Source organism: Protopterus annectens, chromosome 9.part0, assembly GCF_019279795.1.
Source record: "Protopterus annectens isolate FY-2018-M chromosome 9.part0, PAN1.0, whole genome shotgun sequence".
In the NCBI taxonomy this organism is placed as follows: domain Eukaryota; kingdom Metazoa; phylum Chordata; order Ceratodontiformes; family Protopteridae; genus Protopterus; species Protopterus annectens.
In genome coordinates, this window is record NC_056743.1 from 781,412,848 (window position 1) to 781,440,225 (window position 27,378).

At 38.7% G+C, this 27,378-nt stretch overlaps 1 protein-coding gene across 2 annotated transcripts in view; it reads left to right on the forward strand.

Moving 5' to 3' along the window:
* The window catches only part of LOC122811523 (transient receptor potential cation channel subfamily M member 4-like), a 1,266,622-nt gene that overhangs the window by 241,099 nt on the left and 998,145 nt on the right, over positions 1-27,378 (forward strand). The window contains exons 1-2 of one of the 2 annotated variants that reach the window (XM_044083409.1): positions 24,579-24,676; positions 25,312-25,465. The exons of the other annotated variant lie outside the window; for it this stretch is intronic. Of the exons in view, the coding sequence (XP_043939344.1) occupies positions 25,424-25,465 (42 nt within the window). The 5' untranslated portion in view covers positions 24,579-24,676; positions 25,312-25,423. Of the gene's footprint in view, positions 1-24,578; positions 24,677-25,311; positions 25,466-27,378 lie in introns of those variants that run through there. 2 annotated transcript variants of the gene reach the window in all.

Consider the following 27,378-nt stretch of genomic DNA (forward strand, 5'->3'; position numbering starts at 1 on the left):
ACTCTTACACAGAGTCATGACTATAGACACATATAAGGAAACAGCTTTGCTGAACTACTATACTAACTTCCTGGGACACTCAAAAAGACAAAGGTTACAAGAAATTGTCAGGGTTCATGGTTCAAGTGAAAAGGCATGACAGATGTCATTCAAAATTATTTTGACAGGTGTATCATTTGTGCTATGCACAATGTAGGAAAATGAGCCAGAAATAAAATATACAAGCTGCCACAAAGTTTGGGATTCTAGGAAAAGGTTTAAAATTTCATATGGATTTTCTCCACCAGATCCATGGGAGGTTGATATCTACTAACTCTGATAGATGATTATACAGGATGGGTAAAAACACAGTCAACAAAACAAAATGTGATGTAAATACAGTAGCGAAGATTATGAGTTAAAAAAACATACCAAAGCAGGGAGTACCACAAGAGCTGCAGTGTGACCAATGGTCCAATTTTACAAGTAAAATAATGCAAATATGTGCAATATGTTTGATAACTCTATACTACTTCTCTGTCCCCAAGACATTAGGATCAGCACCATTACCATCCAATGGTTCAGTGACCTCCTAGCCAACAGATCCCTTGGGATAAGGACAGACTGTACTCATTCTGTTCCCACCTTCACTCATTCAGGAGTTTCAAAGGGTGCATACCTGCTCCAGTTCTTTTTTTTTATTTTCATCAATAAACTCCCACTTGAGCTTCACCATCTTCTGCTACTTCTTTATGCAGATGACATGGTCATCCACATTTCTAATTCCTCACAAAATCTCATAGAAACATAGTTACAAGTAATACAAAAACAAAATAAAATAAAAACAAAAAGAATTGTCACTATCTGGGACCCACCAAAGACTAAACAAAATCCACCAATCTCTTAATCTCACTAATCATGAAAATAACCTCACTAAATCATTCAGATACCTGGGTGTTTTGTTGGACCATTTCCTTAAAAACCACAAGCACATACATAAACTATGAGCCAAGGCCAACTACATACTTTTCTAGGCCAATAAATTCTCTCAGTCCCCACCACCCCTCCTCAGAGCCACTATAGACAAAGGTATCTTTTTTGCACAACCCAAGTATGGCCTCCTCTTTTTTTTTTTTGCCCCAACCTCAGTCAAAAATATATCAGCTGTTCAGATACTTTCAAATAAAACCTACCACTTCATTACCACCCCCCCCCCCCCAGAATGAACACCATTTCCTCACCTCTCCAAAGACAAATGGCTTCCTGTCTTGGCCAGAGCCAATCTCCTACTTGACTCCCCACTTTTCAAATTACTCCATGAAGACACACGGTCTCCTCCCACATTGAGTCTTACCACAGCCACCCATAATCTAAGAAGACAATTCAGAGTTGCCTCCCCCAAACACCATATAACAAATTACATTCTTCCAACAATAGCTTCTCATTTCTTGCCCCAAAATTATAGCAATCTCTTCTACAAGAGCTAGTTGAACTCTCTGACTATTCATTCTTCAGGATTAGTTTAAACACCATCTACAAAAAGAGTATGAATGCAAATGTTTGCCAAAGGACATATCACATAACTCTGTTCCTTCTGCTTACCAGGACTCCACAAGCTACCCTGCACCCCCTCCTTCTTTATATCCCACTGTGGGCTGAGGATATACCACAATGTTTTTATATTATATGGACTTAGTAATTTGTCACTAAGGATATACCATAAGGTGTTCATATAACCACCTTGTCAGAGTCACACCATCACTTGTTCTGAACTAACTAGTTACTATCCTCTGGACGTATGTTACCCACACTACTTTTTGTACTATGCCTAGCCTCTCCACTTCATTCACTACTCCTTTACCTGCTTAAAGCCCCTTTCTCCTTGTTTTATCTACCTCTTCTATTTTCTTTCTATAATACGCATGTTTATATATATATATATATATATATATATATATATATATATATATATATATATAGTAATTGATTTTACAATGCTTGTCTGTTGTAGCACTTTGTGAACATTAATGTAACTAAATACTGATTATTTCCTTTGTTACCCTGGGCTGAGTGTGCTGTTGGTCATGTATTGATCAGTGCTTTACCCCAGTAAACAAACACATATATAAATAAATAAATGCCCTAGGAATCCAAAAACAGTTCATTTTCCAATACCATCCATAGAGTTCTGTTCAGACTGAAACAACTAATTAGACCCCGAAGGAAAGTTGAAAAAATGATCACTAAATTCAAGATGTAATTGGTCAACCACTTGCCCAAGGTTTTCTACTAAAACTAGAAAAACTCTCCTCAGAAATATGGGTTGGTCCTTGATAAATTACTTGTAGATTAGAGAGATTTCATACTGAATACCACTGAAAAAAACAAAATTAGGGGACCAGCTCCAAGTCCAACTAAGCTAGGCCTGTGAATGAGTCTAGGAAGCTGGACAAGCCCACAATCTGAAACAGGCTAAGCAAAATGAAATTTGAGAAAAAAATGCAGCTACAAATAAAGCAAGGAGATCTGATTATAGTCTGACAATATGACAATTCCAGTAAGTGGGATCCCAAAGGAACAGCCCCATTTGTAGTAACCAAAGTGGGGCTAGTAGTAGCCATACAAGTGCAATCCTATAAAAACAGCCATAAACATTTGGACAGATCCATCAAGTTCATATCAAGGGACTTAAATGAAAACTAAATTCAACTTCAAATGTTATAAAGTCAAGTATGTCTTGAAATATGTAATTGGATGCTAGTACCCAACTAAGCATTGTGTATATGTACATACTTCCTGGTTTATGTGCGCATAACTTTTTGTTTGCACTAAAAACACTTCTCCACAAAACTAAAATTGCTCTACATTCAGTTGGAGACTTAGTGTTGTATACAAAACTGATGGGAACTATCCTTCTTGTTTCAGGTTTGCAGCAGCATCCGCAATAAAGTCTGTGTTTACATTCATAATAATGTGGACAAGTAAAAATTCCTTACACTCTTCCCTGCAATTTAATGCATTCACCAGGCTGTTGTGTTATATACATACACCTTAAACATGTGTAATATACTGGACACTCAGAGGTATCCCAGCATCCCATAAAGGGATCAATACTATGTCAACTGGACATCTACATGCAAGTCTTCAGAGTCCTACTGTATCTAAAAGACTTAATCAAACTCTGTATATGTAAAACTAGCTAATCTAGAACAAGGATAAATGTATTTTGAGAGACAGAGTCGATATTATGTAGGCCATAGCAACTGTACCTTTACTATTTCTAAAAATTAAATTATGTTAGCCATACAAAGATTTGCTTTGCATCTGTATCACAATCAAGCAGACAAAAAATTGACAGGAACCACCACAAACTTGGTTCATAGGTTCATAGAGTAGTACGAAGCTAACTGCCCTTGCGAGCCATTTTAAGCCTAGCCAATTATCCCTTGTGAGACTCAAACCCTGTACCTTGTGTTTGTAAGGCAAACACCTTAACCATTAGGCCACCCTCCCATTTCCCATGAAGCATAGAGAAAGAGAGAGAGAGAGAGAGAAGCATGTCAAGCTATAAAGACTATTACTGTGTTTCTGGAATCAGAGCCTGCTAGTGGTTATAGGTAGGTTGGGCAGGTAGCTGTTGCATTAGTCTTGTTATTCATGCAATTAGATGTTGTGGCAATTTACCAGAGGACAAGAACAAAATATGAAAGATGTCAGACCATAACTACAATTAGGTATAAATAACATGGATGTTGGTAATGAAATAATGGCTGGGCCATTATTATTTCCCTTTTATGGACCAGGCAAGGTTATTTGGGAAATAATAAAGTTATCCCAATTATTAAAAACACTCAGCAATGTCACTTTTATTACATTAGACAAAGTTACAGTTGAGCTCACCACCATAAGAGCAATGGCTGACCAAAATAACATGGTCCTTAACGTCCTCCTGGTGAGTAAGGCAGTACATGAGCGTCAATTTGCCAGGGATGCTGTACAATCATCCCTGACAATGAGATAACAATCAGACATCAATTAGATATTTTCCAAAAGGAAGCAGATAAGTGCTGTGTACTACAAAATGGCAGTTCTAAAGATTACAAGCTTACCACCCTATTTGATGGATGCATTGGAAACATTTTGCAGTTTATTTGTGTAGTAAAAATAATAATGTTCATTTCCATGATAAGGAAATTATATAAATATGATTCAGTCAGTATAATCCTTAACAGCTTTTATTTTATTAGTGACGCCTCCTCCCCTTCTTTAAAATTATTTCCCTTATACTGTATTTCAGCAAGTGGAAAAATTAACCACCTGGGCCAGTCGCTAAATCATACCCCTTCTGTCCTGACCTGTCAGTATGCATTGCTTCAGTAGCTCACTGCTGGAATTACAGGTTGCATTTCTGTCATTAACTTTACATCTCTTTTCTTTAACAGCCTTAATGTCAGCGCCATAGACATAAAAACATCTTGAAACAGGGCTGCTTATGGATTAAGGATGCCTTGTATGGCAGTTTCCAACATCTGACATTTGACTGTTTTTGCTGGTGGCTAAACTGTTTACCAAGGGTATGATGATGTGATGAATTTCCAACTATGCCAGGAGAAGTAGGGCTGTGAATGTAGGATATATGCCAGCATAGCTAGCTGGAGTTTTGTAAAAAAATTATATGTCATTTGTATATCAAACTGATTTGTTCAGGTGCTTGTGTTGAAAATGAATTCATAAAGCTGATTGTGTTAAAAATGTACCAACAGTGGGTCCTGCTGGACAGAAAAGAAATATACCTGTATATCACACAGTATTGTAACTGAATATATTGTAACAGAGGATACTGGAATAGAAGAAGTTAATCTCAGTCTAGCTAACTTTAAAAAATAGTCTGAAATTAAATTATCTGTTTAGGCCATAAATATTGTAGCTTACAGTTCTGATTGCAGCCAGAGACAACATGTCTGTGAAAACCAGGACTAGAAATCCTACTGTATTGTCCTCAGGGGTGAGATAATTGCTGGCCTGGAAGGGTGGAAGTTTTGAAATACTTTTCTAGGTTCCAGATGCTATAATACATCTCAGCAAAGCTCTAGCTGTGTATATGGTAACACATATGTGCTAAATTCTGGTTCAGTTTCTAACAAAGGGGGTAGTATGGGAAACAGAAGATAGATGACCGGATTTATGTGAAACCTGACAAAGCAGGAAGACCACACACCCACTTCATCTTGCCTTGCTTTAGTAAGTAACCAGGGAATAGTAATTCTTTAGATCAGTCAGGAAAATATAGTGAGATTAATTAAGTACTGTTTTTCTGTATCTGTGGGAACCTATCCATCTGTGTTATTTTTAATATTTCTTGTGTTTGAAACTCTGGTGCTTATTGTAACTAGATATTCATCATTTTAATGTTCTTTTATTATTTATTATTAAATATATTTAACATTTTCATTCTGGCTGGTCTTTTCGAGAATATTTTAACCTTTGAGAGTACTTATATTTATTTGGTGACACTGTGGCCTCTCCTGAAAGCCTTGGTGCACGGGTCAAATACTATAATTTGTATAAATATTAATTATACTTGGAATAATTGGGTACCCTTGTAAAAGCCTTAGGGGAGCTGGTCTTGGAGTGTTCTGGTAGCAGTACCTACATTATAGTCTGGGTAAAGGTAGCAGAGTTAGTATAGCTGTGCCAGCCTTTCCCAGGTGTGTGTGTGTGTGTGTGTGTGTGTGTGTGTGTGTGTGTGTGTGTGTGTGTGTGTGTGTGTGTGTGTGTGTGTGTGTGTGTGTGTGTGAAAATCAAATCTCAAAGAGTGTGTGTGTGTGTGTGTGTGTGTGTGTGTGTGTGTGTGTGTGTGTGTGTGTGTGTGTGTGTGTGTGTGTGTGAGCTACTTGGAGCAGGGACACAGAACACTGGTTTCACAGAGAGGGTGGTAGAGGACTTGGCTTGGAACATTCTGCAAATGTCTGTCAGCTCTTCCAGAACTAACTCTGTGATATTTGGTATGGTTTCTCTAATTCAGTTAATTAATTATAGCTGGGCTGTTTGCAACTCATCAGTTGATGCTGGTCATATAAACACATTGCTGGCCCTGCTTCTATTACAACACTGGCAATGATTTACTGATTTTTTTCACTTTTTCCTTTTTCTGCAGTTGTGCAACCATGAAGTTAGTATAGATATGTAAGTGAGTTTAGGGGGCAGTCCTCCATATGTGGGTTGCAAAGCAAAGTTGTAAGAAGTATGAGGCAGAGGGAGCAGCCCCCCCAGATTCTAATGTATAGGTAATACCAAGCAACATGACAGCCTCTACATTGTCAGATTTTTTTTAATTAAAAGTGAGTCATTAATTTGCTACATAATAAAAAAAAATACAAATCTTTACAACCTATGACTGAGTGGAGATATAGATTGCAGAGATGCCAAACCATTGTATTGCCCAATGTGTCAAACTCTGCTGATTTAGCTCTATAGTAGGAAGGGGCTTGGTCACATGCAAACACTTTCTTTTTTTCATCATGCAAAGCTTTGACCAGTTATGTTCATCCAGTTATAGCTTTGGCCGGACATAACTTGAAGAATCGTAATAAAACCATTTGCAACAGCACAATGACTGTTCTATTCTTAGACTTCAAAACTTCATATCAGTATAGAAATGCTATTTTATCACCTCACACTAATATGTACTTAAGCATGCTAATAAATGCTTCCTTCTCCCTTCATCCAAAGAAAGACAACACTGTTAGAAAAAAGAAAGGAAACATGCTAGACCTCCTGAAATGCAAACTCAAGCCTAATACACTATCATTATGCCACCCCACTCCTCCCCCCATACATATCAGACCCTTGTCAAAAAGTATTTAATTCCAAAACTTGATTATGTGCTGCCAATTAATGTGTTATGTTGGTCATAAATACAAACACTCTTCAGATAATCCTTAAAAAGATACAGTGATCTATCACTAATTTAGCTTTAGTATAGCTATTACTACCAACTTTGCTCCCTCTATCTAATTTAGTTCACCCCACCAAAAATGACTTGTCTTGGTGAGTTCTCTCCTCTCCAAAGTGCTTAAGCTCATATTTTCTTTTCATTAAAATGCAGCTACCATCTAGTTGCAATAATGCAAGTTGACATAGTTTTCCATGGATATTAAAATCACCTTCCTACCATGACTACTATATAGATTTTCCCAGTGGATCTTGGTCTGTAGACCAATTTGGATACCTGTCAAACTATACTAAATGCATACAATCCTAACTTTGAATCCTATGAGGTCTCATTGCTTACTGACTATTCTCATAATATTTTCAATTTAGCAATGCCATCTAATTTTGATGAGACAACTACTTTTCAGTCCTCTCACCATTTTCTGCTACACTCCCATACCCTTAACTTCCATGTTAATTTCTTGTAAACTACGATGTTGAAAGTCTTGTTGAAGTCCAGAATCCAGATACAACATAAATGCAGCTTTCCACTTGATCAAGTCATAGATATAGGCTGACATGAAATGTACTGTGTTTGTGTGTGTGCGTGTATGTGTGTATCTGTGTGAAAGACAGAGAGAGAAACACACACACACAGTTAGTGTATTTTTGTGTAACTAAATCATAGAAAATGCTTGCTTGTTTGTTTTTTATTGGTTGAACTGGCACAGGACCATTCTCTGTCACTGTCTTGAGTCAGGTAGTATATACATTACAACAAAAAAGTTTAATGCAGACATACCTCTCAACCTCTTAGCACAAGAAATCTGGACAAATCCTAAAATAATGGAGAGACAAATGCCCAAAAATAGGGACATATTTTAAATATTGCTCTTATAAACTTTGAAAGTTGCTAGAGTAATAGAATTTGTGTTAGCATGCATTTTCCAAAGGATATGAAGTATGAAACAAGTGTGATACTCAAATGTATGTCATTATTTAGTGACTTCAGACCTCAGTGATATGCTAAAAAATCACAAACTTTATGAGGAACTGACCAAAAATATGAGACAAATATCTGGACATTCTGCAAAAATCAGGACAGTTGAGAGGTATGAATACAGACAATGCATGTGCATAGCTTATCAACTTTACGAAACACTTCATAATTACCTAAGGCAAAATAAAGACTGCTTATGAAATATCTGTACAAAATAATATCTGTAGTGACTGTTTCTAAAAACCAAGTTTCAGTAAATAACACACTCAAGTTCTGATGAACTCTGTACTTGATTTAATCATATCTGATTAGTGAAAGAGCAATGACACCATAATCAATGAGCTAAGTGCATCCCGTAAGTATTAATTCCTGGATGCACACTTTTCACAGTCTATAATATTTCAGTCAGCATGAAGTTAGGGATGCACCTTATTTCTGTCACTTTAACTCTGCAATTGGACCAGCAAACCAGTTCACGCCTTACATCAGAGACATTTATGCAGTCTTAGCAAGAGCTGTGACAACAGTCTAGAAACATCACCATATCTTGGAACAAATCTTTGTAAAGCGGGCAGTTTAAACACTGTGGCAAACCAGTTGTCCACAACCATTTGTTTGTACTAATTATCTGTTCTCTATTTTTACTATCACTTTTCATTACTCCAGCAAATGTAAGGGTTATGATCAACTAAGATATGAGTTACTTTCAGGAGTGCAAAGTGCACATTGCACTTCTCTACCACTACAGATTGCAAGCAAAGGAAAAACATTTTACTGAAAACCTGTTAGCACCTGGGAACACTGACGGACTGAATGACCATTTTCAGATATATGTTGCAGTGACATACCAGAAACAGAACACTGATGCATAAATAAGGTAACAGCTGATAGCTACATGTTAATTTTTAAGACTTCACATACAAAACGTATATAATTAAACAAGGTCAGTGCATATTCTAAGCAAAGAATGACTTGGGGTGCATACAAGACAGGTAGGAAAGAAGGGTCTAAGTAAAACACATGATGTGAACTTGAGGGAATATGTGATTTCAGGATTATAAATGACCAGTATAGTGGTGAAGATTACAATGATGTAATTTGCTGAGTAACATGTGTGCAGCAAGGCATACAGCATTTTCTCTGTGATGCACAGTTCCATTTTAGGGAAGCAACATTTTGCTTTACAAACTTTCTTCATGAAGTAATGACAGAAATGTTTTTATATACCATGATAAGTTGTTTTATAAGTAGATGCTCAATCTCCATATGGACTGCAAAAGCATTAAGGTCTATAACTGTACTCTCTTGCCCTTATAACAACCTGCAAATCCCACTCCCAAAATGATATTTATAATCATGTGAAACTAAAGAAAAAAATAATGTGCCTATATTCGTCTAATGGTTTTCACCAATGTAGTCCGCTGTTTTTTTTTCCCTGCACATACATATACTTTATTTCAGTATCAGTCTGTTGATTGGTAGCAGATACCTATGTATGAGAATAATATTTTTATTATGCTATATAAAAGAACAACTCCTTCCAATGGATTGTTTCTAATACATAAGCAGTATAGCAGTCACTCATGTAAGTCAAGTCAGCTCATAATATTTGTGAAAATAAACTGAAAATGTAATGCAATGTTTCCAGAGTGAAACAAATCACAAATGAACATTTAATTCATCCAGAATATAACAATGTTTTAGTAATATCACATTAAAAAGTAGCAGCAAAGTTTCCATGTGGAATATGATGCCCTGTTCGGTGCCTAGCTTTATTGACAGCATATCTAAGAGCAAACAAAGGTAAATATATTTTTTGGTATCTTGAGCCATTTTTTGTGTGTGTTTTTTTGCATATTTAACAGCACAAAGAGGCCGAAGTGAATAATTGTATCAGTATAGGAAAAATATATTGGTTGCCACCCATAATTGTGCTTAACATGACATTATGAAAACTTTGAATGATTCCTGTCTTATGTTTCATACTTTTTCATTTATTGCCCAGATGTTTTTGTCTGTTAATCCTGCAGTTCAGCAGATTTGCAAGCCAATATTTAACACCAAAATCATTATTTAATATGATTTCTGTATATTTTGTGAACATGCAGTTGTTCTTCTTAAACAAGAAGTCCAGTCTTCAGCCTGTTTAATAATGTTCAACATTTTAAGAGCTAGTCTAAACTTAGTCTAAGCTAGTCCCCTTTATTCTCAAGTTAAAACAACTTTGTCAAAGAATTGGAATATTTTTAGAACCAATCCTGAAATAATCCGGGTTCTTGGTGATAAGCCTATTTTCTCCACCAAAGTAGGTAGTAACATAAAATCCTTGGTGGAGGTTTCCAGAAACTCCAATGAAAAACAGAGAAACTCATGTGGTAGTAAGCCTTGTGGTAGATGAGATTATTGTTCCTATATAATGCTTGAACGTGACATTATTATTAATAATCTCAACAATTGTCATATTTATTTGAAAAATGGGAACTGTTGTTCCAGTAAACTGGTATATCTTGCTAAATGTACTTCCTGTTCTTCATTCTACGTCGGAAAGACGGAAAGGATGTTGAAGAACAGGATATATGAGCATTTATATGATATCAAATGTGGAAAAAATACTAATGCATTATACAAACATAGTGGTTTGTGTAGAAATTTTAGTGGTTTTAAATTTGGTATTTTGGATTTTGTCACAGTGGATGTGAGGGGGGGTGATTGGCAAAATAAGTTGCACAAGAAGGAATTGATGTGGCATCTCCGACTAGCTGCTGACCAACCCCCGGGCATTAATGAACATCTTTCAATTATGCCTGTTTTGAAAGAGAAGGCAGATTCAGTATAACACACTGGCTGTTCAGTCAGTGAAGTAATTTTTAATATGTAAGAAAGTCTTTTTAAAATGTTAACAGTTTATACTTCTGCACTTTTGCATTATAATTTTTATATAAAAATATAAAAATATATATAAAAATGTGCTACTTTTATATGTATATTGTAATGGTACACATGTTTAATGTTGGACTTATTTATTTATTTGTTCCATTATTCATGAGATTTGGCATGTTTGAAATATGATTTGCTAATTCCTAGACCAATGAATTCAAACTGTGGGGTATTTAAGCCTGAAAGTTTATATTTTAACTGTTCTGATGAAGTCATACTGTTTGATGAAAGCGCTTAACTATTTGTGTATTTTTGTATTAATAAATCCTATCTGTGGACTCGCAACATTGTGCTACTACTTCTTCTTGTAACCATTATACCTGGCCTGTTCCCACCTTAAACTGTGCCTCCCTTCTCAAGGAGGACTGTTCCATCCTTTCCTGGCTGAATTTATGCATACCAATTATGTATATCCTGATTAAAATCCTTTCAGGATGAAGCATTTATAACAGAGAAAGTGTTCAAGGGTACGAAAAATTAACATATTCTGTACTTTTTCCAAGGTAAATGGGGACAGGTTCAGCTCTTCTCACACCTGTCATTTAATTTCAGTGAAAGTTCTTTATTTTAACTTAACTCTGGGCTCATATGATCAAGTGCTCTAACATATAGCAAAGAATGACTGAAACCATGTTTAGAATAAATCATTAGGCAACTAAATTATTAAGACTCTTTCTACTATGTATTTTAACATTTTGCTAGAAGGACACCATCCTCTATACACAAGAACTTTAGACTAGCTCTTAAAATGTAATTTGAGTGAATAATTTAGTAAATATGCTGAAATGTAAAAAATCTCAATATTATGTGAGGATAAATCGGAAATGCTGAAAATGGAAAAACTAGGGTGCAGTTTTCTAGGTTTGCTTATAGTTTTGTCAAGTAAAATGTGCAGGTAACTGATACTATCTCTACCTTATTCTCCTAATTTATCAGGATGCTTTCTTCTGTGGTCCATCTTAAGCCTATATTCCCTTTCCCTATGTAGAAGTTAAATGATGCTTTCCACCACTTGTTAAAAATATCCTTTTTCATTCTGTCCAGCTGTCCCCAGTCCTCTCCCTACCCATTCTGACTATATTTGCTTACTCAGAATTCATCTACTCTATTAACTCATGTTGTTATATCACTTGTTCTGCTGTTTATGACTAGACATCTTTTTACCTGTAAGCACAAGTATTGTGAGGCAACCTGTCTAGGATGTAGTCAAGTCAATGACTTCCCCCACCTCCTCAACCACTTTTCCAATCTGTATAAGCCCTGCTGAGCTTGGTGTAAAAAACAACTAACATCAGACCCATCTGAACACTTCATTAATAACCATAACATCTGCCAGAATTCTTGTTACTACTGAAATTCAAGTCAGTAAGGCAAGGCAGGTTTTATTCACTAGATATGAAGATACTGATTTGCATATGATATTTTTGCACACTGTACAAATGGGATAATTGTATTATTGCTTGCATCCCAGCAAATATTTATCACAGAGACATTACTGTGCTGGTAGCAGCCTGTGTTTTCACTGCCTTAACAGTATAACTTGCAAGCTGAACCAGAATGGAATTGTGATAAATACAAACTAACTTTAAAGCAAGACATTTTCTTATTTCCATTTCACATTTCCATCTGGATCTATACAATTTCATAAATGCCCCCCCTCATTCTTGGAATAGTATGACAGAAACACATGCAGTCCTGAAATTCTCTGCATCTTTCTGACCATAAGTAAGAAAACTGATTGGATGTTCAATTAAGGCACTAGTTCTGAAATAATGACAAGTTCTGACAATAATGCAAGTCATGCAGAATGTATACAGTCAGCAAACTGAATGGCAACTAGTACCCCAAGATCAATACATACAGCAAGCATCTAAAGCTTATGCTACATTGAACAGATTTTTAGGAGTTGTGCAAGTCTCACCACTTGCCACTTAACACAACAACCCCTTTTTCAGGTCTTCTAAAAATATATTGATTCTTATGTATAAGATATCCCTCAAGTTAAAAGTCAGCCCTTCTTCTGCTTGGATAGTAAAACTTCATTCAGATTGTTAGAGTTTGAAGACATCAGTTCTGTACATGAACTGCATTCTCCATCATGAAAACTTAGAAAGGTGTAAGAAATAAAACAATAATACAACAGCATAAAATGCATAATGTGTAAAGCGTATGTGCTAATTTTAGATTTATACTGTTCTTTGAGAAAATTGCCCTCAGTATTGGCTCCACACAGGTAGATGTCTGTTAATATTCAGAGACACTTGAGGCATATTTCAGTCTAAGGTTTCTCAACTATTTGTCCAGTATGCAGAGTTTATGTTATAAGCTACATAGTGACCTCTAGTCAAAAAAGCACAGTGGTTAATTTGACTGCCCAAGCAGACAGTAAACAAAATTATATTTTAGAATGGAGGTTCATAATGGAGGATGGGGTGGGGGAGTGGGGTGATGTAGACTGGTATAAAACACAAGAGATAGCAGCCACTGAGTATGAGAAGGGAAGACCAACTAATGGCCACATTTTCTGGCCAGTTTCACTCTGGGCATTCAAGAAAGTTCTAGGAATAGATAAGTAGGTATTAGAATTCTTAACTGTCTTATAAGTATAGATTAATTGCCACTGCATGTGACAGTTTCTAACTTGAGTACAGCAATAATGGTGGCATATAGGCTGATAGCCAAAGGAAGAGTCAGATGAAGGAACAATTGATAGCAAAATGGGGATACAAATGATGATGTCTGAAATTAATTTCTTTTAAAAGGATAGCATGAAGGGTTTTTTTCTATGCAGTTTTGCACCCATATCAACAATCAAGTCAGCTTTTTTCTATCTGCTTTTTTCCACCAGTATTAACAAACAAGTCTTCCCAAAAGGCTTAAGGCCATTCAGTTCCCAGTACCTGGATATCCCATCACAGAGATAAGAGCTGTCCAGGGGGGCTATCAATAAGACATCTGTGTGGATGCTTTTGTGCCCTTACTGGCATCTCAGCAATGAAGGCATGTGGTATAGGCCCTAGCTCTCCCTTGGGCAGGGGACATGTATCCCCTCATCATTAGTGACCCACATCACTAGACAACGCTCAGTGCCCTAGTCTTGTGAGTGAGTGAGTGAGTGAGTGAGTGAGTGAGTGAGTGAGTGAGTGAGTGAGTGAGTGAGTGAGTGAGTGAGTGAGTGAGTGAGGAACTGAATGCCCCCATACATCCACAGTGATGATTACTATTAATATGGCATGTTAGCAGAATGCTCACTCTGGGATCATCCTTTGTACCCCCATCCCTCTTCTAAGGGACTGCTGTATTGCATGGCCTCAGTTCACCCATTTCACTCCACCCCAGTATAGGCATGCCTATCCCCCTCCCCCAAAAGCTACAAAAGATGCCCAAGCTGCAAGGCAAGGTCTTACCCCAATGTCAATGGAGCTGGCTGGGTAGACTGAAAATTAGCTAACTGGAAATGATGTAGGGGCAGGAGATAGAGGGTGAAACAGAATGGGGTGCCTGTAATTCTATGAAGTGAGCCCTCCCTTTTTTTTTCTGAGTGTGATTGGCCTTATAATGTACTCGTCAAATCAGCAAGTCACTGAATATGAAACTCATTGACAAACAAACCTCATTTTCTGTTGCTGTTACTGACAAGTTGTTTTGTACTTCGTGAGGCAATTCTGATTATGGGCATTTAGTTTCAGTGAAAAATAGGGGATACTTTTTTTTTCTACGCAATTAGCATTTTTTTTCTTTGAGGTGAAATATAGTATTGGAGATGAAACAATGATATTTGCATTCTAGTGTATGAAGTCTTGAAGTTTAAATGTTTTGATTACTGGAGCTTCAGTCAACTTCAGACAGAGATATTTTGATGAATTTACTTTCAAAAAACAATACCAGCATGCATAGAGAGATCCTGAGATTCAGGAGGAATCTTACACAGCGTAGCTCCAGGGTGTCTTCTGTACAGCACAAATTTCTCATCATCACATTGCACTCCCATTGCAAGCGCAGTTAAGCACCACTAAATGACCTCATGTTACCATTTATCCATTGCTATCTCAGTGTTAATATAATACACCCTTGTCCCCATAGAGTTCCTTCATCAGAATAGATTGTTCTTTATTCACCATACCTCCCACTAGAGCCCCATCTCAATAGCAACAGGGATGTAGATTTTTTTACCCCATTGAAGTCCCATTCTCAGTGCAGACTACAAATTCCCTTCCCCCATTGCATCCCCTTTTCTGCAATGTCAAATTAGGCCTGAATTTTGTAGCACCTGTGGATATACCAAATCACTCATTTGTGAAGGGTATACACCTGTGCAATTGAGTACATTATGAAACCAGTTGTTTATGCAATCATTCATTTGCCAGTGTAGCTCAGAAAATTCAGATAATTAATGCTAGGAGATGTTTGCAAACTTCACCCAATAATTCTGGAGTTGATTGCCTTAGTCAATGGACTTGATTGCCTAAATCAATCACTTAACTAGTGAGTGCTCCTAGGCTAACCATTGAAGAAGGTTTTCCTGAATGATAGGTTTACCTTGCTTGCAAATTAATACAATACAATAAAATAAAAGACAAAAGCACACACACACATATTCCTGTGCATGTAACATTACTGGGGCACTGTATAGGTTTTACAGTAAGTAGAAATACCCCAAAAGAGACTCTACTGATAAAAGTAACCAAGAAACCAAAAATATCAGTCCAGGAAGACCTCAACCACTCTCTTTTACAGTAAGTACATTTCACCTTGGCCATTGTTGCCTTAGCAGTAGGGCATAGTTGATAAGATGGGGATGAGTGAATGGTGTTCTGCAGACCTGCCCCCCCCCCCCCTTTACTTCGGCCTCTTACATCCTGCACTCCTGTCAGAGATCAGCTGTACCAGATGCACATCCATATATTTTGGTGTTCATTTGGTTCATGCACTGTGCTTGGCACTAATGTAATAAATCCTGTAGAACTTTGACGGACTGCTTATTTGTATCTTTTTTTCAATGATGACGTTGTATTGTAAATGTTGGCCACTACTACTTTTTGCTTTTCTGTGAAATTATCTCACTAGTCCATAAAAAGCCATTTTGCCCCTTTCATACTGCCCAAACTTGGTCATGTCATTTGTAAGTAAAGGACTATTTACTACATTGTGTTTTTTTACCCTACCAACATATATGAATGTTTCTGCAGCTTTATTATTTCTTACTGAATTTGTCTGTTTTCTCTTGCGTAATATAATTATATTTTTGCTTATGCTGTCTTAGTTTTGTTTAACTACTCGCATAAGAATTCAGTTAAATGTAATATTGCATACACAATTTCTCTTTACCCCCTTCTCATGTTTATTATATATAATTTTTGTATATATATATATATATATATATATTTTTTTTTTTTTTTTTTTTTTTTTTTTGAGTGTGCACTAACCTAGCTTATTCAATTGCAAACTAAGCACGTGCTTTTACATCAGTGCAAGGAGTTTGATGTGCAGTACTACCAAAGTACCAATGTAGTATGGGAGTGCTCTGTTACTCTTGAGTTTTAACATCTTCAGTTAGTATAGAGTAATGAGACTGTGAAGGCTGCAGGAGGTGTGGGGGGAGGCTTGTACCACTGCAGACCCATGTTTTTATTTTTAAACATCAATGTTAGTATAACATCCATGTTTTTTTTTCATTGTTATTGAGTCTGATGCTCATACCCAAGATGTAATGGCACAAATCCCACATTTTTGTGCATTAATTGTACTCTTTTGCCTCTGGCCTAGATCATTGTCAAGGAGGATCCTTGGTCTATTCACCTTACCCTTTTAAATGAAAAAGTATGATGAATTCTTACTGCAATATAAAAAAAAGAGGACTATGTAAAACAGGTTTTGTATATGAAAACCCAGGCAAGAAAGTTTAAATAAAATTAGTCCAGAAATATATATATATATATATATATATATATATATATATATATATATATATATATATAATCATCTTCTTTTGGCTTTTCCCATTAGGGGTCGCCACAGTCAATCATCTGTTTCCATTTCTTCCTGTCCTCTGCATCTTGCTCTGTCACACCACCCACCTGCATGTCCTCTCTCACCACATCCATAAACCTTAGCTTAGGCCTTACTCTTTTCCTGTTACCTGTCAGCTTCATCCTTAGCATCTTTTTCCAAATATACTCAGCATCGCTCCTCAGCACATGCCCAAACCAATGTAATATTGCCTTTCTGGATTTGTCTCTAAACCTTCCAACCAGGGCTGACCCTCTAATATACTTATTCCTGATCCTGTCCACACAGGAAAAAATATGATGAATTTGCACCCCAGTGCAAATCTTAACATCTTTAATGCTCTCATATCCAGCTCTAACTCCTGCCTTTGTCAATGCAACTGTTTCCAACCCATATAACATTGCTGGTCTCACTACCCTCTTGTAGACCTTCCCTTTCACTCTTACTGGTAGTCGTCTGTCACAAATCACTCCTGACACTCTTCTCCACCCACTCCATCCTGCCTGTACTCTCTTCTACTCTGAACTATTGATCCCAAGTATTTAAACTCATCCACCTTTGCCACCTCTACTCCTTGCATCCTCACCATTCCTCTATCCTCCCTCTCATTCACACACATGTATTCTGTCTTAGTCCTGCTGAACTTCATTCCTCTTCTCTCTAGAGCATATCTCCATCTCTCCAGGGTCTCCTGCACCTGTTCCCTACTCTCACTACAGATAACAATGTCATCTGCAAACATCATAGTCCACGGGGACTCCTTTCTGATCACATCTGTCACCCTGTCCATCACTATTGCAAATAAGAAAGGGCTCAGAGCTGATCCTTGATGTAATCCAACCTTCACCTTAAATGCATCCATCACTCCCACAGCAGACCTCACTGCTGTCAAACTACCCTCATACATATCCTGTACCACTCTTACATACTTCTCTGACACTCCCAACTTCCTCATACAATACCACAACTCCTCTCTAGGCACCCTGTCATATGCTTTCTCTAAGTCTACAAAAACACAGTGCGACTCCTTCTCTGTACTTCTCAATCAACACGCTCAGAGCAAATATCTGTAGTGCTCTTTCCCGGCAAGAAACCATACTGCTGATCACTAATCATCACGTCCCTTCTTAACCTAGCTTCCACTACTCTTTCCCATAACTTCATGCTGTGACTGATCAGTTTAATCCCTCTGTAGTTATTACAGCTCTGCACATCACCTTATTCTTAAAAATCGGTACCAAAACACTTTTTCTCCATTCCTCAGGCATCCTCTCACTTTCCAAGATTTCATTAACAATCTGGTTAAAAACTCCACTACCATTTCACCTAAATACTTCCATGTGTCCACAGGTATGTCATCTGGGCCAACAGCCTTTCCATTCTTCATCCTCTTCATAGCTATCCTTACTTCCTCCTTGCTAATCCATTGCACTTCATGATTCACTATCCCCACATCATCCAACCTTCTCTCCCTCTCATTCTCTTCATTCATCAGCCCCTCAAAGTACTCTTTCCATCTGCTCAACACACTCTCCTCACTTGTGAGTATGTTTCCCTCATTATCCTTTTTCACCTTTATCTGCTGCACATCTTTTCTAGCTCGGTCCCTCTGTCTAGCCAATCGGTACAGGTCCTTTTCTCCCTCCTTAGTGTCCAACCTTTCATACAACTCTTCATACGCCTTATCCTTAGCCTTCGCCACCTCTCTCTTTGCCATGCAACTCATCTCCTTATACTCCTGTCTACTTTCTTCATCTCGCTGACAATCCCACTTCTTCTTAGCCAATCTCTTTCTCTGTATACTCTCCTGTATGTCCTCATTCCACCACCATGTCTCCTTGTCATCCTTCCTCTGTCCAGATGTCATTACCAAGCACCTTTCTAGCCGTCTCCCTTACTAGCTCTGCTGTAGTTACCCAGCTATTTGGTAACTCTTCACAGCCACCCAGTGCCTGTCTTAACCCATCCCTGAACTCCACCTCACAATTACCCTTTTTCAATTTCCACCATTTGATCTTTGGTGCTGCCCTCACACTCCTCCTCCTCTTCATGATCACCAACGTCATCCTACAAACCACCATCCTATGCTGCCTAACTACACTTTCCCCGGTCATCACTTTACAGTCTCCAGTCTCCTTCAAACTGGCCCTCCTACATAAGATATAATCCACCTGTGTGCATCTTCCTCCACTCTTGTATGTCACCCTATGCTCCTCCCTCTTGTTAAAATACGTATTTACTGCAGCCATGTCCATGCTTTCGGCAAAATCCACTACCATCTGACCTTCTGCATTCCTTTGTTTATGTATATATACATAGAGAGAGAGGGGTAATGGGAGGTAGCCATCTAAGGATAATATTATGGGATATTCAAAAAAAGAAAGGACTAATGAAGTACTAAATATACCCCAGGGGATGAGAAAGAGTACACTGGATTAAGTAAGAAAGAAAGACTGAAATAAGGTTTGTATAAATACTGGAATAAAATGCTCGACAGCTAAAAGATAAGTTGTAGAAGACTTTGCAAGAGCATGCCTTTTATAACATTTAATAAAGGATTTTGTGGGGGCTGACCTTGTATAATGTTTAATAAAGGATTTTGAGGAGGGGGTTGATAAATGATGGATGTTCATCGTGTTTCACTGTTGCAATCATTACAATTGGGTTATCCTGCTGGCAGGCTACCCGCAGTCGGCCCGAGTTCCAAAGTCTGGGTCCAGCATCGGTTGCTGTCGCCTCCTCCCTGATGTCAGTGCGCCAGGGGTATAAAAGATGCAGCCAATGCCATTTTCTTCAGTCTTTCTTGCCGCGCGGTGCCCGAAGCAAAAGCAGTTCGCAAGTACCAGTCGGCCGACTCCTGAGATTTTCAAATTCGAATTTCAGATCAGAAGTCTTCATTAAAGCTAAGTACCCCATTGGGAAAACTTTTTTTCTTGCTCCAGACCGATGTCAGAAAAAGTTAATAATTGTATTTCTTGTGGGAAGCAAATATCTCATAAGGATTTTCATTCTTACTGTATTCCTTACCTAGGCCCTGACCACAACGTTGCTAGTTATCAGTTTTGTACTAGATTTAATCAACGCACTATTAAGTGTTGGTACGATTTTGCATTTCATTACTTTGGCAGAAGATTCAATTATATAATGCCGTCAGATCAGCTGACTACTGGAGTTTATAAAAAGCGCAAAGAAAAAGAAAAGGACAGGCATCTGAGGTCCAAAACCGACGACGAGGCTTTTTGCAGCCCCTGACGCCCTCTACCTCAGAGCCACAGGCCACTTCCGACTCCCACGTGGAGCCGACTAGGCCACTGTAAACTCAAGGTATTGGACACTCATAAACTATTCCCTCAGATGGGTCTGGAGCCGCTGAGAAGGCATCGGCTTCTGAGGGTGTTTTCAGGCTTACACAGTTATATGTAAAGCCATCTTCAGGTTCAAAGACAAAGACTAAAGCAGCTCTAAAGACAAAGAAACAAGTACACCAGTCTTCTGGACAGGCCTCCATGCCTAAAAAACAGATGCTTAAAATGGCCGAAGACCTAATTACTTTGATCAGGGGTTCCCATCCCCCTCCTGATAATAGGCCTAGGCAAGACATAGAATATGAATCTTCAGATCAGGTTTCCATTTCTTCTGATTCCTCTTCTGAACAGGAATATTCCCTTCCTCCCTATGAGGATTCTGATGCTGAAGAATCTATCCCTTCAGCCTCTCCTCCTGAGGATTATTCTTTTGGTGAGACCCTGCATACTATGAGGGAGCATTTCCAGTGGGAGAGCCAAGATTACTCAGAATCCAAGAAAATGCTCAGAGACTTCCTTTTATTACCCCAGCACAGGCCCCTTGCTATTCCTCCTGTTTAGACATTGTAGATGATATATTTTCAGAGTCCGGTCTGTCTCCTGACTCTTTACCACCAGCTCCTGTTAAGCCTGACAGATACTACAGGGTTCCTGATTCTCATAAATTTCTTTACAAAAACCCTGCTGCTGACCGAGAAACTATTTCTCAGGGTCCTAAGGGGGTCAAGGCTTCCACTGCAAAAAACTCTATCCCCTCTGATAGGGATTCAAGGGCACTGGACAGATGGGGGAAAAAGATTTATACTTCTGCTACCTTGGCTGTAAGAGCTTTAAATTGTCAGTTTCATATGCTTAAACATCAGCAGTATCTTATGTCACAGCTTAAACAGAAAATGTTGACAAATTCAGAATGTGCAGAAAACAAAGAAATGCAGGATTTATTGCATGCAGCTGAACAAGTGGGAAATCATACTTTGCAATGTGGTTTTGATTCTCTAGAGGCCTCCTGTAGGGCCGCAGTTACAAGTTCTGTCATTAGAAGGCATGCTTGGTTAAAAGAACAGAATCTGCCAGATTATGTTAAAGCAAAGCTTTTAGATGCTCCATTACAACATGATTCCTTGTTTGGTGTTAAAGCAGAAGAGGTGTTGAAGAAAATGGAGGACAAAGCTAAATATATGCAAACAGTGAAAGATTTCGTACAGGTACAGCCTCCCAGATTTAGCAGGAACTGGCCTACAAAGAATTGGTCCTTTCTAGTTTCAGACAGGCCACAAAGAGACAGATACAGATGCCCCAGAGGCAGATCACAGCCCCAAGGCTCATACAGGCCTAAACAATGGGGTGTTTCTACCTCCAAAAGCAGAGAGGAAAAATCACAGCCATACAGGAAACAGTCTCAATGACTTTTCCCTGCCAGCACCAAGCACTTATCTTCTGGCAGCTTCTTTGGAGGAGAAACTATCACTTTTTTCGCAAAATTGGCACATGATCACCCAGGACAAATGGGTCTTAAATATCATATCTCAAGGCTACAGATTCCACTTTCACACCCTGCCAAGGCCAAATGGTATGCCAGACCTGCCATGCACTCAATGGACAGAGGCACAAAAGCAAGTTTTATCCCTCATGGACATGAGAGCCATTCAGCAAGTACCACAGCAAGAGCAGGGACAAGGATTTTACTCAAGGCTATTCTTGGTACCCAGAAAGGACAAAGCCTGAAGACCAATACTGGACCTGTCTATCCTAAACACATTCCTGGATATTAAAAAATTCAAAATGTTAACTCTGCAGCAGCTTCTGCCCATGCTGGGCAAGCAGGCTTGGCTTGTGACAAAAGAGGCATACCTGCATGTCCCAATCAGACATTCATGCAGAAGATACCTCAGATTTATAGCTGACTCAACGCACTACCAATTCTCTGCACTGCCCTTTGGCTTATCTACTGCACCCAGGGTCTTCACAAAATGCCTGGCACCAGTAATTGCATTTTGCAGACAAAGGGGAATACAAATATATCCTTACTTGGACGACTGCCTTACTCAAGCAGAGAAAAAAGGACATCCTACTACAGCATCTGGCATTTGTAAAAAGATTACTAACAGGTCTAGAGTACACAGTAAATGAAAAGAAATCAAAGCTCGTACCCTGTCAAGAGATAATATTCCTGGGTGCAAGCTTAAATACAACTGCCCAGATGGCTAATCTCATGCCAGACAAACGCAGACAATTGACTACTTATTTCAAAATGTTGGCAACAAAGACACAGTTATCTGCAAGAAAAATTCTGCAGGCTTTGGGCTTCATGGCATCCTGCATACTGCTAATTCCATATGCAAGACTGCATATGAGGAAACTTCAATGGTATCTGAAAAGTGTTTGGACTCAACATTGCCACAGCCTGGAAACAATAATTACCCTCATTCCCTGCCTGCAGCAGGAGTTTTGATGGTGGGCAAGAGCCTGTCACCTCAACATGGTACAGCCATTCACCTTACCTACAGCCAGGCAGACATTGACAACAGATGTATCAGATTATGCCTGGGGGGCCCATATGGCAGGAAGATGTATTCAGGGCACATGGTCCACAAGTCAAATGCATCTACATATCAATCAAAAAGAGATGCTAGCTGTTCAGAATGCCCTGACAGCCTTCAAGGATCAATTTCATCCAGGACAACTACTGATAAAGACGGACAATACTACAGTCATGTGGTACAAAAACAAGCAGGGGGGGGCACGCATTCCTACCCCCTCTGCAGACTAGCCATGAACTTGTGGGACACAGCACTGACTTCCTGCCAGGAAGGGTAAATACTCTGGCAGACGAACTAAGCAGAAACCTAATGGATCCCCACGAGTGGAAATTGGATCCACAAGTCTTCAGCATGATAACAAGGAACTGGGGATGCCCGGACATAGACCTATTTGCCTCCCCTCACAACTGCCAGTTACAAAGATTCTGCACAAGGACTTATCACAAGCAAACATGGAAAGTGGATGCTCTATCTTTCAGCTGGAAAAACCTAACAGTATATGCCTTTCCTCCTCTGCCTCTCCTCCCCAAGGTACTCCTCAAGGTCAGACAAGAGAAGCCAAAAATTATACTGATTGCCCCAGACTGGCCCGCCAGCACTGGTACCCAATCCTAAAGAGCTTGTCTCATTGCCCAGCTTGGACATTACCTCAAATTCCTCACTTATTGACCCAACAAGACAGTCAGATACTGCACAGCCAACTCAGGACCTTAAACCTGGCAGCATGGCGGATAATGTAGCCATTCAAGACACACCTCTCTCTAAAACAGTGATGGATGTTATTTTGGAGGCCAGGAGGCCTAGCACCAGAAAATCTTATGCAGAAAAATGGAAGAGATTCTGTGCTTGGAACCAGGCACTAGGTATTGACACGACTGTTCCAAATATTCCTCAGATTTTGCAATAGTTAACTGAGATGCTGGATAAAGGCCTTTCCTTTTCATCAATTAAAATTCATGCCTCTGCCATTTCAGCTCATTACAATACAGAACCACCTATTTTTTCTCATCCATTGCTAAGGCAGTACCTCAGAGGAGCCAAAAACATAAGACCTCCAAGATGAGCTCCAATACCTGCTTGGGACCTCAACTATGTCTTGGAAAAACTCACACTGCCTCTGTTTGAGCCAGCATCTGCAGCTGATATAAAATTCTTATCCTGGAAAACAGCTCTACTCCTAGCAATAACCTCAGCTAGATGAGTCTCAGAGTTACAGGCACTCATGGCTGTGGAACCTTTTATCATTTTCCATCCTGACAGGGTTTCTCTAAGGACAAACCCTACATTTATGCCTAAGGTGGTGTCCAGTGTGGCCCTTAACCAAGCAATTCATTTGACTACCTTTTATTCAAACCCACAGAATAAGGGTGAGAGACTTCTGCATTCTTTGGACATTCACAGGCAGCTACGCTTCTACTTGGATAGAACCAAAGCTTTCAGAAAGACTGAACAACTTCTAGTGGCATATGCTGCAGGATCACAAGGAAAGCCTATCTCAAAACAGACTATTTCAAAGTGGATAGGCCACTGCATTCATTTCTGCTATTCACGGCATGGCAAATCAGTGCCTAAGGGCATTAGGCCACATTCAACCAGAGCAGCAGCCACTTCAGTAGCCTTCCTCAGAGGGGTACCAACCAAAGACATCTTAGAGGCTGCAACTTGGAGTTCAGTGCATACTTTTACAAAGCACTATCACTTACCTCTCTACTCTAAATCCAAATTGGATAAATGTGTCTTTAAGAATGAAGTGTGTCTTAAATTGAAATGTTCCAATTGCTCAATTGGTTAACTGGTGCACATTTTGTTATATATGCTGCCAATGGTGGTAAACCAACTATGTGTAGAAGGTGCTGAGAGTAAACAATAGCCAAATATTTCCTCCTGCTGCTATCTGTATTTATTTTTTCTAATGTATTTTGAGTAATTTGATGAGTCTATATTTTTCTGGGATTCCTAAAAAATTCTTCATGGTATGTCTTGCGTCTTTGTTTTGAAACTCCTCACCTAAGATAACTGCTTGTCAAAGGGTACTGAAATTATGCCTCATGCTAAACAATAAAACAACATTTACTGAAATAGAGGAGTTTAGGAGTTTGTACAGGTCTAAATGCAAAATTTGCATGATATGCAGGTGTTTTAGGTCTACATGGCAAAAATGAATTATTTGCCCTTTGTCTTAATCAAAGGAAGCCTACTCCTTCACCCCCCCCCCATCTTTTTTGATAGATACACCCCATGGGTTTGAATCTAAATTTATTGTGTTCATTGTATATCTTTCAAGTATTAACTGTTAACTCTAAACCAGTGATTTTAATGCTGTAATTTACTTTATCACACACACCCACACACACTTCTACACACCCTTATCTGTTAGGACTTTGTGGTGGGAAAGATTAAAGCTTTAGTCACTCCTAGTGTATTTTGTCATGCATTCTTTCCTCCACAACAACCGGTCAGGCTCGTTTTAAGAAAGTGCAGTACTGTTTTCTTTTCTCTGATGCCAGAAGTAGAAAAGGGCGGTTTCAAAGCTAGTTATGTGTTTAGAATCACTGTAAAATCACAAGCTTAAAAGTCCTTTTTTACTGAACACTCCTTCCAATTTCAGCATCTACCCAAATCATTTCACATTGTGCTACAGCTCTTCGGTGGGTGCATTTTTTTCTGCTACAGAAAGCAGTGTGGAAAGAGAACTCTGGTCTCCTCCCCTAGTGCAAGGAATGGAACCTGTGAGAACAGGCAGCAAGAAGTACAAAGATCAGGTAGGAGGCTGGCTTCTTTAGTGAATGTCGTTCTTTGGTGTGTTCTGGTTTGTAAATGCACGTGAATAGGTAGTCTGACATTTCTTGCAGATAAGCCCATTTAAGAAATTGCAAGCATTTTTGCTGAAGGAATTAGATTATTGTTGTAAAACATGTGAGACTGCTGTAAGCTGTTACTGTATATTCACAGCATTTGTAAACCCAACAGGCTCCTGTTTTGCTGTTGTTTTAAGGGTTGTGTGAAGTTCAGTACTGGTACAACTGAAAACCATGGAGCTTTGGATAAATGGTCAGTACTGCTCCTCTAATACGGTATTGATATGCTGTAAGAAAAGTGCTTCTTGTAATGAGAACAGTTGAAGTGCCCTGTCCATTCGTAAGTCAGGCACAGTAATTAGCATGTGCAGAGTTTGAGTGCACTGCTCTTAATTGCTATGTTTTGTTTATGAATTTCTAATCTAGTCAGGAAATCTAGCAAAGAAATTTCTCTGCCTCTTCCGAACAGGGGTATGGTAGTATCTGTACTGTAACAATAATATCATAATTAGTGAATGAGCTTTAAATTGCTGACAGTAAGTTGTTCAGCAAACAGAACTGCTGACCAAAGGCATCCATCATGTGTTGCTAGAGACTGTAAATGATACCCTTCAGCACTAAGATGTCTTCTGTAGCTCCTAGACTAAAGGTCTTTTAGACCACTTTATTACAAGACTAAGTGGGTGGAGCCCCTTTGCAACATGTACATCAGAAGTGATATGAAATTTTATAAACTGAAAAGTTGGTCACATGATCTTGAAGTTACAAACTCTTGTTTACTTTTACTTTTTATAGACAACTTTTAAAGAATGAAAATCCACTGAGGACTACAGAAAGTGTGTGTGTGTGTGTGTGTGTGTGTGTGTGTGTGTGTGTGGTGGGGGGGTGCACAAACAGCTGTTTTTTGGTCATCCTAGTCTGAGAAACTTAAGTAATGAAAACTATAGATATAGGTATCAGGATGTATTCCATTGAGGACTACAAAAAGTGTGTGTGTGTGTGTGTGTGTGTGTTGGGGGGGGGGGGGCACAAACTGCTGATTTTTGGTCATCCTAGTCTGAGAAACTTAAGTAATGAAAACTAGAGATGTAGGTATCTGGATGTATGCTACAGTACAGAGGCACAGTAAGGTGAAGTAACCTGGGGCATATTAAGGCAGGGCATAACTATACTGCAGTAAGATATGCCAATATACCTGGGGTATATTAAGGCAGGTATTACTATACTGCAGTAAGATATGTTAATGTACCTGGGGTATATTAAAGCAGAGTACTACTACACTAAAGTAAGATATGTCAATGTACCTGGGGTATGTTAAGGCAGGGTATTACTATACTGCAGTAAGATATGCTAGTGTTAAGGAAGATGAGTAGTATTTGGCAGGTTGGGTCAGAGGGTTAGGGTTATGGACAGATAATGAGCTTAATCCTGCAGGTCAGGGTTTGAGTCCCTTATGAAAACTTAAAAGCTCATGATTTTATGTAAGTAATATAACCAGAGAGTGCCTACTGTGTTTAGCCTGATAACAAATAAATTAATCCTGTTATTCCTTAAAAGAAAGGTACTTGAACCCTATGTCAAAGGCTATAATACCTTATGAGAATGTAAATATATGATGAAATAACCTAATCATTGTGACACTGCAGCTGCCCATAGGCAAAGAGCAGGAGGAGTCCCTTTAACATCACCTGACTCTGCAGTCACTATAGGTAACCTACACTGAGTATTCTCCATTGTGTCAGCCTGCAAGAAGTAAAAGAAGGTTGTGTGTGTGCACCCCCTACTGTAGAGGAGCCTGTTTATTGGTTGTAGCCTAATCCTTGTTGCTGCAAGTTTGACTTCATACCAGAGGCCTACTGTGCATCTATCCTTTATGC